The following is a 13,130-nucleotide window of genomic DNA, read 5'->3' on the forward strand; positions in this document are numbered from 1 at the left end:
GGGACAGCTTGTGAAGCTAAGGAGCACTGCCATAACAGTCATGCGAACCAATGACCAGAGGCTCCAGGAGTGACCTTGGCAAAGCCTGCCCTGGGTAGGGGGCCTCTGTGTGCCACCACACTGACTCTGCTGAGAGCCAGAACTCACAGTTACAGCTCGCACTGTTATCAGTTCTACCGGCAACTTGGCATGGGATGAATCCTGGAGTAAGGTTAGTGGACTAACATTATCTGTCAGTTTTGTCCCTGGGATATTGTAGAAAGTTAAGAGAATCCACCCAATGCAGAAGGAAAAACCTTAATTTTGGATTCATTCTTTTGCTGAGAGTAAAATCTATGCCACTTTCTCCATATACTATTTTTTTAACACATTTTTATTGAAAGATAAAATAATTCATATTACATCTCATTTTCTATCCCATTCCATACATCCTCCCATTCCTCCCTCCCTCCCACTTTCACCCCAATCCCCCTTCCCTATGACTGTGACCAAGGGGGACCTCCTCCCCCTGAATATGGTGCTAGGGTATCAAGTCTCTTCTTGGTAGTCCTCTATCCTTCCTCCGAGTGCCATTGGGCCTCCCCACCAAAGGGACATGGCCAAATATGGGGCACCAGAGATCCTGTGACAGTCAGTCCCCAGTCTCCACTTAACTGTGGAGAATGTTCTGTCCCTTGGTTAGATCTGGGTAGGGGTTTGATGATGGTTGCATGTTTTGTCCTTGGTTGGTGCCTTTGATCAAGCAGAACCCCTGGGCTCAGATCCACCCATCATAATGTTCCTCTTGTAGGTTTCTAGGACCCTCTGGATCCACCTACTTCCCTATCCCCTATATTTTTCTCACCTAGAGTCTCAATAGGATGTTCTCACCTCTATCCCACTTTCCTGGTAGGTGCAGATTTTCATGGGACCTGCCCCTTGGGCTAGTGTCCAGTTATAAGTGAGTATATACCATTTGACTCTTTCTGCTTCTGGGTTAGCTCACTCATTATGATCATTTCTAGTTCAATCCATTTGTCCACAAATTTTGGGAATTCCTTATTTTTAATAGCTGAGTAGTATTCCATAGTGTATATGTACCACAGTTTCTTTATCCATTCTTCTACTGATGGACACTTAGGCTGTTTCCATGTTCTGGCTATTATGAATAAGGCTGCTATGAACATGGTTGAGCAAATTTTCTTGTTGTGTGCTGGAGCATCTTCTGGGTATATTCCAAGGAGTGGAATAGCTGGGTCTTGAGGAAGCCCTATTCCCAGTTTTCTAAGGTAGCACCAGATAGATTTCCAAAGTGGCTGCACTATTTTTATAGCATCAAATTCTTAGCATCAAATTCTTAGCATCAAATTCTAAAGAACCACAAAAGCAGTAGAACGAAAGAAACAGCTTCTGTGAGTTTTCCTCTGCCCATCACACGTGCATCACGGTGCACGCTACTCCCCTGCCACAAAATAAATGTAGTTAAAAGTAAAGTAATTTCTCAAGATGAATTCCAACTCCAAAGCTTTAAAAGCTTGTTCCCAGTGAAAGCATTTGTGAGTGGAAGGCACAACATCCAAGGCTCCTCAGAACCCCTCGGTTGTAACTAAACCTAACAGGAGAGGCAAAGCTTGTCGGAGAAGTTGTCTCTCACCCTTTGTGTACTGTAGGATCCTTTCCACCAAAACCGGGTATTTTGTGATGCGCTGGGTGACAAGCAGGATGCACTCTGGAATTCCTCGGCGGCGAGCCAAAAGGTTGCTATTCCGGATCTGAAAAAAGTATAGATATTTTATATGTGGTAATTATTTTACTTGAGAATTTAATAATACAAAATCTACAGCTGTATAATTCTGTCCACATTCCACTGTCTTCATTAATGTCATCACACTGTCATTGTGCTTTGTGCTTTTGTCATTAACCACTATAGTTCAAGGTGTAGAGAAGTTTCGAGGTACACTGATCTGATGAACTTCCAGTTGCCAACAAACTCAGGGTTCAGGAGTTTTTGGATAACAATGGAAATCTGAGTGCTCTCACTGTTTGCTTTTCTAATGTGTCTTTTTCCATCTTTGCGATTCCATACTGTGGCACTTACATACTGTGGCACAGAGCAATCCTTTCCCTAAACACTTCAAAATATTTTTTTAATTAAGGCCCATTTACCATATATGTAAAAAGAACCCAGAGGCGAATCTGGTAGAAGTCATAAAGTGACAGATTAAAATCGTAGGAAGCCAGAAGCTTGGACAAATTTCTTCCATAAATAAATGTGAAAAGTGGGGAAAGACAGAGGAAGAGAGTTCTAGTCCAAGGAGGTTTAAGGGCATAACCGCTATATGCAGCAGTGACCTTGGCCTGGTCCTGGCTCACCGATAGAGTAACAAGAGATGAGCAATGAAAATTGAAGATATCAGAAAATGACTGATAATTCATATAAGTGCAAGAATATTATCACAATACTTTAGAAGATAAGGTGTCCAGAAAGACATAAATGAAATTATATGATGTCATGGACTTGATTCAAATCTGACGCAAATCTATAAGGAGAACAGATTTTCCTATTTGCTTTTGCTTTGATTTTTCTGACCCGCAGCATGCCAGGGTGTGAAACCACTTCCCTGGAATGTTGCCAATATCCTGAGACGCTCGGGAATCGTGGCCTTACAGATACAAGGTAGCAAATGAAACTGTCTCGCCACAAACCCACCATTGCCTTCTCCTTGCCCTGAGACACAGGATGGAGACATGAGCCTCGTTTGGATCCTTAGGATGCAAACATGAGCTATCGCCCCATCCTGGCCTCCGACTCCTCAGCGACGCTGAACAACACGAACCTTAATAAAATTCTGGAACTTTTTGTTCTGCTGGAGCTCTTTAAAGAGGCCCATGGCTTCTTTGTGGTGGCTGCAGAATTCCCCGTAGATCCTCCTCATTTTGCTTGCATTTTCTTCTGAAAACTGAGAACATTTCCATAATGAGTTTATAAATGCAGCCATTGTGTTCGTAGAGCAAAGAACATGCAGTTTTTCTGGTATTTCAAACCATCACGACTTTCCCAAATCACTCCCTCCGCTTCCCAAAGGCCCTTCTTAAATTAAAATAAAAGGAGACGATTAAGCAGAAAGGGCTAACATAACAGGATCGTAGTGTACTGAACTAACCATCAGACAGGGAAATGAAAAACACCCCATGTTTTAATTTTTTGCTCCATTTTTATGCGACTTTCTTATTGAAACTTGTAGCAGTAGCATTTTTTTTTTTTTACGCCGAATGTCTGACATCACAGTCATCACTCGCCGTGATGAGAACCAGAATGGAAAATAACCAGGGCGTTCATTTGTTAATGAGAAGAAAAGATGTGGGTTGAATGTGTCCACCAGCCTGACCTGCAGGGAGATCTTCAGAAAATTCAAAGACATAGAGCGGTGTTGGAAGGATTGGCTGCATAACTTAGCTGGGTGGTTTGTTTGTTTGTTTGTTTGTTTTTTAAGATTACAAAGGCTCTACATAACCGTGTCTGCAAGGAAGGTCTTTGCAACAGAAAGGTTCCCCGGAAAAGTATTTGAGATGGTTTCCATCACCTTTGGTCTTTTCTTCTTTGCTCAGTTTTATCTGTGTTGATGATAATATGTCTGAATATGTGGTTAAGGATGATCCTTAAGCCACAGTTGCAAAATTAAAGCACAACAAAATACCTGTGTATCGAAAACTACACACCACTGAGACTTCAATACTCCAAGTGGCTGGGGGCTAGACAGGCGCTTGAGCAGTTTAGAGCACTTGCTGCTCATGTAGAAGTCTGACGTTTGCTTCCTGGCACATACATGGAAACTCAGAACTTGCTGTAACTCCAGTTCCAGGGGATCTGATGCCCTCTTCTGACCTCTACTGGTACTAGGCATGACAGTGGTTCACAGATGTACATGCTGGCAAAAGACACGTGTGCATATACTCCTTAAAAGCTTTTTAAGAAATCTACATAAATAGAGAGGTTTACTAGGTTCGTAGAATGAAAGAATCAAAATAATAAAGGTGTCGATTCTTCCCAGGAACATAACACAGGTTTAACCCAAATCTTAGCAGAATCGCAGCTCGCTCTTTATAAATTCGAGTAAGATTGCTCTTGAATTTACAGGAAATGCCAGGAGAGGAAAACATCTAAAACACTCCCACTACAGTGAGAAGACTCCAGTGTTCAGCTTTCCAGATTATTACACAGCTCATGTCTTCGAGCTGGAATGGAAAGGTGAACCCAGGATTCAGCAGAACAGAATAGAAACCCAGGATGCACAAGTGGTTTTTGGCAAAAAACAAACAAACAAACAACAAACAAACAAACAAACAAACAGCTCAATAGGGGAGAATGGCCTTCCAATAATTGCACAAAATCAGAAAAGGAAAGAAATAAAAGAACTTCAACTTTACAAAACTCATTTTTTAAAAAAAAAACCTGAACTAGAAAATCCAGAAATTGCATTTTTAGGATTTATCCCAACAAAGTCAAAACTTGAGTTTGTACAAAAACCTGCACTAAACATAGCAGCTTGATCTGTAATGGTCATAAACAGGAAGTTAACAAGATGTCCTTCAACAAGTGAGAAATTTTAAAACGCCGGGTCTGTCCACAGCATAGACTGCTATTCACTGGGGGTGGAGGGGGGCGGTGGTGGGGTGGGGATGAACTACTGACATATACAGTCACTGAGATGGTTAAAAGGAGTGTGCCAATTCCCTAAAGACTACAGGCTACATATTTCCATTTATACGGTATTTTTGAAAAGGACAGAAGTAAAGAGTTTCCAGGACCTAGAGAGGAGGCGGGAGCAGGAGCAAGAGGGAAGTAGACACATGCACATGAGGATGCCTTGTGCTACGGACAGGGTCTTGATGGTACGTACATTATATCCTGTTACAGTGTTGAAAGCTGTTACAGCTGGAGGAGCGATGATGCAAACAATTAAAATTGTACTTAACAAATCTCAGATCTTAGCTCGTTCCTATGGAAACCACTGAGAGACAGGATGTTAAGCCTTTTATTTGTTTGTTTGTTTGTTTGTTTGTTTTTAACAACTTTTGGGTAAGCCTTACGTCCCTGAAGTTAAAATGAAAAAAAAAAAAAAAAAAAAAAAAAAAAAAAGATTGGCTTGGACCATATCTGCAGTTTCCTACCCAACGAGAATTCCTGCTGACTAGATGCCAGCACACTCAGCCCCCCAGCCCTCTGACAGGTCCCTTGGCCTCCAGGATGTACCAGACTCTGCCTTCCTACATCCTAAAGTCCCTTGTCTTCCTTTGTTTCCTTGAAGCATAACCCTATAACCAGCTCCTGAGGACAATGCCAGGGGAACACCCAGGAACTCTGGCCACACCCCACACCCCAGCAGGCCAGCAAAGAACAGGAGAGCATCCTGGTCTCTCAGTCCTTTCCCAAAAGGAAAATCTATGCCTTAAGCATGAGGCAATGGGGCCCATGTCAAGTGATGACAATGACCCAATTTTGGCCCCTGCTTTATCCACACAAGTTAAATATAGAACTAATAAAGAGACACATTTCCATTAAATATATATGTATTATGTATGTATGTATGTGTATATATCTATATACATATATATATAAACAAAACTGGTTCCAATGATTAGAGCTCAAAAAGGGTAAATTTATGATTATTTATGTTAAGAAAAGAGAAATTCAGATAATTTCAAATGACAGAATTAAAACCTTCCATTTCAGTTTTGAATGCTCTTTGCATTCTGCCAATTTTATTTAAGCTGTGCCACAAAGCCCATTATGTCACCCTGTTTCAGTCAGATGATGGAGGCAGAACAGGTCTCAGGCTGTAAGCTGCAGAGCAGATCTCTCTTTGGTTAAAAGAGAAGTTTTTACTAAGCCAGACTTTCACAGCGTTAGACATGTAAGAGTCATCACCAAGCATGTATGCATCTAAAATTCTGTATTTAATCACATCGAGACCATCAGTGAATCCAGTTCCTCCACCTTTCACATACAGACCAACATTGTGACCCCTTGGCTGCCCTGAATAGAGTAGAGCATAGAAAATACTGAATTTTTTAGAGAAGGCAACACTGCAACCACTACCTAGAAAAAGCCACACGAAAGCAATAGGGTAGCAATTTGGGCACTTCACCAAGTATGGTAGATGTTCCCCCAGCCTGAAATAAGGCAATCCACTGAATTCCTGCTCTGTCTCTGTCTGTGTCTCTGTGTCTCTGTCTCTCTCTCTCTCTGCCCAAGGATTCACTATAGGTGCTGAAATATGTGATAAACAAATGCAAAGTACCATTTGTTTGTTTGTTTGTTTTCCTGGGATTAACAAGTAAAGGCTTTCCTGAAGTTTCCTAAAATACTTGGCTCATCTTGCTGACAGAGAAGCTGTCGACCTCTGTCCCAGGCACATCTCCTGGGAGATGTGTGATGGCTAGAGAGTGCCATTACCCCTGCTGTTTACATCTGCACAGTAGGAGCCTAGGTTCCTCCTCACAGTGCATGGAAGTCACATGAGACACACAGAGAACACACAGTTCATTCCAGACAGAAATGCTGCCTCACTGTGAGTGAGCACGCAGGTAGCAGGAACCCCTCCAGGGAGCTCTGGAGCTAACGCCATTGCCAGATGCACGTGGCTAATGTTGCTGTAGTAGCCAATGGCACAACCCATCCTCAATGATGCTCCCAAAACCCCAAACACCTGAGGGAAAAGATTTATGTATCTTGTTTTCTAGGTTAACTATAAAGGATTTATAGCCCTCTTCCTAGGGCGAGCCAGTGTTTGACTTGGAACCATCCCTCGTAATATCACAGTGGAGAACCTATGCTGTAAGAAGCCCCCTCACATCAAAAAGTCCAGAGTCCAACACTTACCACGGAATACGTTATGACTGCTGAATACATTATGACAACAGAAAAGTCCAAGCCAGTTCCTGAGCCATACAGGGGAGGCAGTCATTGGCTATCAGAGAAGCTCCCTGGCATCTGTTATATAGCCAGGCTCAACCAACACTCAATAAAAGGAAGCCACGGTCCCCACCTAGCAATAACTATAATAAAGTCAATTCCAAGCAGGGCGTGGTGGTGCATGCCTTTAATCCCAGCACTCGGGAGGCAGAGACTGGTGGATTGCTGTGAGTTCAAGGCCAGCCTGGTCTACAAGGTAAGCCCAGGACAGCCAAAGCTACACAGAGAAACCCTGTCTCAGAAAAGCAAGCAAGCAAGCAAACAAACAAACAAATAAATACATAGATAAATTCAATTCCATTTCTCCAAGCGATTTTAATCAATAAAGTGTCTGCAAACCAGAGCTGGAGAGATGGCTCGGTGATTAAGAGCATTTGTTATTCTTGCAGGCCACCTGGGTTCCTTTCCCAGCACCCACATGGTAGCTCACAGCCATCTGTAACTCAAGTGCCAAGGGGACCTGATACTGTCTTCTAACATCTATGGACGCCCGGCATGCACTCAGTGCACACATGCAGACAAAACGCTTTGTTTCATACATATGAAATAAAGAAGTCTAAAAGGGGGTTTCTGTAAACCTTTAGGGTCCCGAGAACAGCTTGGCCCCTTTCTTACCTGTTGTACCAGAATATCTCCAATTCTGCTGATCACAAAATTCCTGTCACTGCCAGTGCAGGATTCCAGCCTGCGCTCCTTCATGCTGAGGAAGAAATGCCTGTGCGTTTCCAGCAGCTCATCTAAGCAGGGGAAGATCTTGTCCACCGTGCTGTGGTCCAGCTGCAGCTCCTCCTTCATGCCCTTCCTGAAGACCTCAGACATGATGAGCAGGGTCTGGATGTGGTGTACCTCTGTCTGCATCAGCTCTGAAACGCACGAGCACATCCGTGACCCCGATGACCTTTGCAGCATGCCTGTTGGGCTCACAGCTTTTCCTACAGCGCTATTAGCACTTCAGGCACAGATACCCCGAAGAACTGAGAATTAGGGCTTGTCTCTGTCTCCAGCCTACCCATGCACCTTTCACAGCCCTGACGGACGGAGGTGCTACATAGCAATCAGAACCTAGTCACCTTTGCATCATCTCATAATCCATTATCCATCCTCTCAGCTAATGCAGTAACTTCCTTCATACACAAAGTCAGGGCTTAATCATGCTATATTGGATTACAGAAACTTGTATAATATCAGTTTTAGAGATAAATGCCACAAAATTTTATCTGTCACAAACAACAAAACAGATAAAAAGCCCCCCAGGTGTCCCCTGCAACTCAAGCCTACACTACACAAGCAGGAATGGGGGACCGTTCAAGACTAGTACGGCCATTTTTTTCCCCAAAATAAAAGTCAGTGGTAAGTAAATATTTTATTTACACCTCAAATATTAATTGTCCAGATGTTAGAACAGGACCCAGCAGCTAAGAATAAAATGTTTCCAAAAGCTTCGACTCCTGGGCCAATGCTCTATAAACTAGAGCAGCTTGCAGGGGAGAAGTCTTTCTTTGCTTTGCTTTCTATGTTGAGGACATACATAATTAACTCGGTGAAATAACTGAAACTAATGTATTAAAGTCCCCCAATGCTTTACAATAGTAGATTCTTTCTCTCACAGATTCATTTTCCAATATTGCATTTTCTCCAGAGGAAACTGATGAACATATATAGTATTTTTTTATATATATATATATATATATATATGTATATATATACACACACATATATAGTATTATATATAATTTATTTTATATTAAAATATATATTATAGTATATTATACAGTATATCATATACACATTATATATAAGACTGAATTCTTGTTATATATCATATATATACATATTAATATCACATATATGTGTGAAGAGTCTTATAACTAAATGTTTTTCTAAATCTCAAAAACAGCCAGCGGATTTTAATGGGTATTACTTCAAAAACAGATGCCCCACTAAGAACCTAAAATAATGTTCAACACGGCTTGGGATAAATGTAGTGGTAGGACTGTCTCTAATGCAGAAAGCTTTGGGTTTAATTATTACCCCCATCCCCACCCCCATCTTCATCATGATCTCACCCCAACCCTAGCCTCGACACCCCCCACCCAAGTTCAACATCCTTGATGAGGAAATGCAAATAAAAACCATGTCACACATACTGGATTAATTACAATAAGAAAAGATGGACCATAAACACGTGTTGGCAAAGGTGAGGGTGATCAGAACCCTCTACATTGGCAAAGGATGTAAGATGCTGCCGCTGCCTTAGCAAACTGTCTGCTATCACCAAAGGGTTTAAAATGAAATCCTCCACCCCCCACCCCTGCTGAGGATGAGCCAAGCACCTCCTAGCAGAAGACATGAAAACACACACCAAGGAGAATGAAAACCCTGCCTCAACTACAAAGTGGTTGTCTTATTGAAACTGCTTTTGCACTTTGGATTTTCCTAATTAATTAACACTTCTAGTTTAGATCGCCTTTATTTCCAGAAGTATGCCATGGTAAAATGACATAATCCAGTGTGAACCGGACATAAGGACTGCAGCACACAAATGCTGTCCTAACCCAGGCTCAGGCTCCTGCATATTTCATATAAGCAGCGATACCTTGGCATGGACAGTCAACTGTAGGCCACATGCAGATATGCAAAAGTTCACTGTGGCTCTTATAAAAGTGAGGAAGTATCTAGAGGCCACACTGAAGAAGATGTGCTAAGAGTGTAGGAAATCTATTTCCTCGATATTCACTCACACAAGGTTGCATTTAAGCCTTGGAACATTTTACACCTGAATATCATTATCCCTAGTCTATAAAGGGGAAACTGAAGTCCAGGGGAGCTGCATAACTTGTCTGAGATCAGATAGCCAAAAAAGGCAAAACCAGTCCTGATCTCAGTGTTACCGTCCATGCTTTTCCTCCATGCCCCACTGCTTCAACCCCAGGGACATAGTTGAAATGCTTACCAAAAATGACATCTTGCCTTTTGATGACATCCTTCTCCTGCCTACTGCAGAAGGAAGGGTCCACCACGAGACTCCAAGACTCTGCCTCAAACTCCTGAGCGTCACTGCTGAGGTCGCTCCACAGAGAAGAATCCACAACGTCTAGAAAAGAAAAGCCAGACATGTGTAAAGCACGCGTCACACAGAGACCTTCAGGAACCAGGTTCTCAGGCTCAAACCTGCCAAAAGCACAGAAAGGCCCCAGGGAGAACAATACAGGGCAGAACTGGAATGTCTGAAAACCAGAGATGGCACGGTCCAAAGCAATGCAACTACCACAGGGCAAACAAGAGCAGTCCCCAACAGGAACTGTACAGGGGGCTGTGAAAACAGTGGAGATGCCTTGATTTGTTTGGGCTCAGTCTGTCAGTTTTACTCAGTAACCTTCACAGCCCATGCCAAGCTTGGAATCTTGAACTCACTGATCTCTTCTGCCTGGGCTATGTTACAGTTTACTCAAATCTGAATTGGAACGTGCCCACTTGGTATTACCTTAGACTTGGCAAAACAGGAAGCACAGTGTGAAGCTTCAGTCACATCAGTATAAACTTTTCTAATAGAGCTAAACACATATATACAAAGAGCTTTCAGGAAAAGAGCCACACACAGAGAGACACACAGACACATAGGCACATACATGTGTGCATGAACAGACACACATACACACACACACACACACACACACACACACACACACACGAATGAACCAACACCTTCTAGGAAAACTAAAGCATATTTCCCCTAAACAATACTCCTTAGAAAGCCCAACTGGTGGTTGTAAAGATGAAATGACAAGAGACTACAGAAACAGAATCCACGCCTCTCCTACTCGGGTCTCTTCCCTTCCGTTTGTTGCTTCAACCTGGAAACGAAAAACAATTCCCCAGGTTGAATTTCATCCTACAAAATACACTTCAAAATGCTTCATTTCCCAGAAGCTGCGAGCAACAGGTGGGATGCATACTCAGTAATCCAGGCAGAAGAATTCTTAATTAAATATGTAATAGAAGGGAGGGGTCTACTCTAGTCTCTCAATAGCTGTGGAGCATTTCCAATGATAACCATACAGTGTACTTCATTCTTTAAGTTGCACCCATCTCTTAGAAACATGTCACCGAATATCACCTCGGCCACTCCTGATTGTGTTCCTCAAGACTAGGTTGTCATTGAAACAAAACAAAAAACCTTTTATTGACTCCGTTCTTTCTCATTTCATATATGTGTAAAGTACATTCTGAGCATGCACTCATCTTGCCTCTCCATCACTCAACAGCCCCAACAAGTCACTTTCTTATGCCCAAGAATTTTAGAAACCCTTAAGAAGAGTAGCCTGTGCACCAAATAGACACCATAATACTTCTAAAAGAACAACAGAAGGCTGGGAAGACGGTTCAGCAGATACAGTGTTTGAAATGTACAAGGGCCTGCGATCAAATCCCCCAGAACCCACACAAAAGCCTCCTGTAATCCCGGGACTTGGGAGGCAGAGACAGGTGACCTCCCAGGGTGAGCTGGCTAGCTGGACTAACCAGAATTGGTGAGCTCTGGGTTTGAGAGGTCCTGCCTCCATAGATAACGTGGAGAGTGATTAAAAAAAAGAGACCCAACATCAGTGCCAGGCCTCTACACATCTGTTCTCTTATTCATGCATGTGTACTCCCACACATGTAAACATGCATAAACACATGCGCATATCACACACACACACACACACACACACACACACACACACACGAGAAAAAGGACAAAATGATAGTACAATCCCATCTTATTTCAGAGACAGAGGAGCACGCAAACTCTTCTTCCCACCTTCCATCACGAACGACTCCGTGGAAGGAGAAGGGCCCATAGGCTGGAACAGCTCATCTGAATGAGACCTGCTTCTCCATCCGTTACCGTCTCCCTCAGACTCCAAGGATGTCACTGACCTCCTGAAGCTGGCAGAAAGGAAAGGGGACATGAGTTAGCCCCAGCAGCCATCTGGGCCATGAAAGTGAAACAGCTGAGCCTCACCTTTCCAAAGTGGTGCCTGGGACACTTCTGGACAGTGGGTGCACCTGCCCTGCGGCTTCCTTCCTTCCAGCTGGTAGTCCGATGGGCATGGAGGAGGAAGGGTGCAAGGAGAGCCCAGGCTGTGGGATGTCTCTAACTGAGGAGCCTGGAATCACAGCAGACACTTCATGCACCAGGGCAGCATTCACAAGCGAAGAAAGCCAGAGATGTCCAGACAGGTAAGTCCTCAAGCAGCCTCTTCTAAAGTGTGGTGGCTCGGCCTAGAAAACCAGTCTCTCTGCCACTTCCCGGCCCCTTTCAGATGCCCCTTCCTTTTCTCGCCCTTCCAACACCCATGCTGCAGGCTTACTTCCACACCTTCCCTGTGGAGACTGTGGGTGTCTGGGGTGACCTAAGCAAACAGAAAGATGGAATGGGGAAGCATGGGCCAGCTTTCCCATAAACCACTGCTTGTACTCCTGGAAGCCAGCTTTAAATAGATGCAAGGTGTTATTAGCTCTGTTGGCAAAATGCGTGCGGTGTGTGTGTCAACAAGCCTAGGCACCAGGGAGCAGCTCAAGGGAAAGGAATGATGCTGGAGAGCCTGTCTATTCTTTATGGAGCAAGACTCACGGAAATACGAAAGCCACAGCCCAGCTGGGCTGCTTTCCCTCATATACTAACAAGTGAGAACGGCCACATCTACATTTGGCTCCAACTACAGACAACTCTGAGAGGGAATTCCAGGCCCCTTTAGATTATGGCTATTGAGTGCACATTCCAGAGAGATAGGGAGAAATGTTTACCCAGATCCTAGGATGAAACAAGGGAATATACACATCTCTGCTTCGCTCTCAAGAATTTCACATTAAAGGGTTGGGAGTAGGTGATGTTTAAATGTCTAAATTCTAAGCTGCTATTTCGTTACCCATTGTAACCTCGTGAAAACGAGAAGCATCTCAGAATTGACTTCAAGAGATTTTTGAGGTCCAAGCAAGGGACTAAGTGATGGGAGGGTTCAAACCAATTTGCATAACGCCACACCCAAAAGCATGCCACCATGACCTCTCACACCAAAGTGGCGTTCAGGGTGCCAGTCACACTTTGACGCAGCACTGAGGTGGGAGGTGGCCAGGTACTTGACATTCCTGCAGCTCAGCGTGCAAAGCAATTCCAGAAAAAAGAAACTAT

At 43.4% G+C, this 13,130-nt stretch overlaps 1 protein-coding gene across 1 annotated transcript in view; it reads right to left on the reverse strand.

Annotated features, from left to right (window-relative positions):
• Arhgef28 (Rho guanine nucleotide exchange factor 28) overlaps window positions 1–13,130 on the reverse strand; it is a 113,353-nt gene that overhangs the window by 57,723 nt on the left and 42,500 nt on the right. The window contains exons 11-16 of the mRNA XM_051172468.1: window positions 11,961–12,105; window positions 11,757–11,884; window positions 9,909–10,049; window positions 7,571–7,818; window positions 2,817–2,939; window positions 1,634–1,751 (exon numbers count right to left, since the gene is read on the reverse strand). Coding sequence (XP_051028425.1) covers window positions 1,634–1,751; window positions 2,817–2,939; window positions 7,571–7,818; window positions 9,909–10,049; window positions 11,757–11,884; window positions 11,961–12,105 — 903 coding nt within the window. The remainder of the gene's footprint in view (window positions 1–1,633; window positions 1,752–2,816; window positions 2,940–7,570; window positions 7,819–9,908; window positions 10,050–11,756; window positions 11,885–11,960; window positions 12,106–13,130) is intronic.

The sequence above is a fragment of the Acomys russatus genome, chromosome 30 (genome assembly GCF_903995435.1).
Source record: "Acomys russatus chromosome 30, mAcoRus1.1, whole genome shotgun sequence".
Classification (NCBI taxonomy): domain Eukaryota; kingdom Metazoa; phylum Chordata; class Mammalia; order Rodentia; family Muridae; genus Acomys; species Acomys russatus.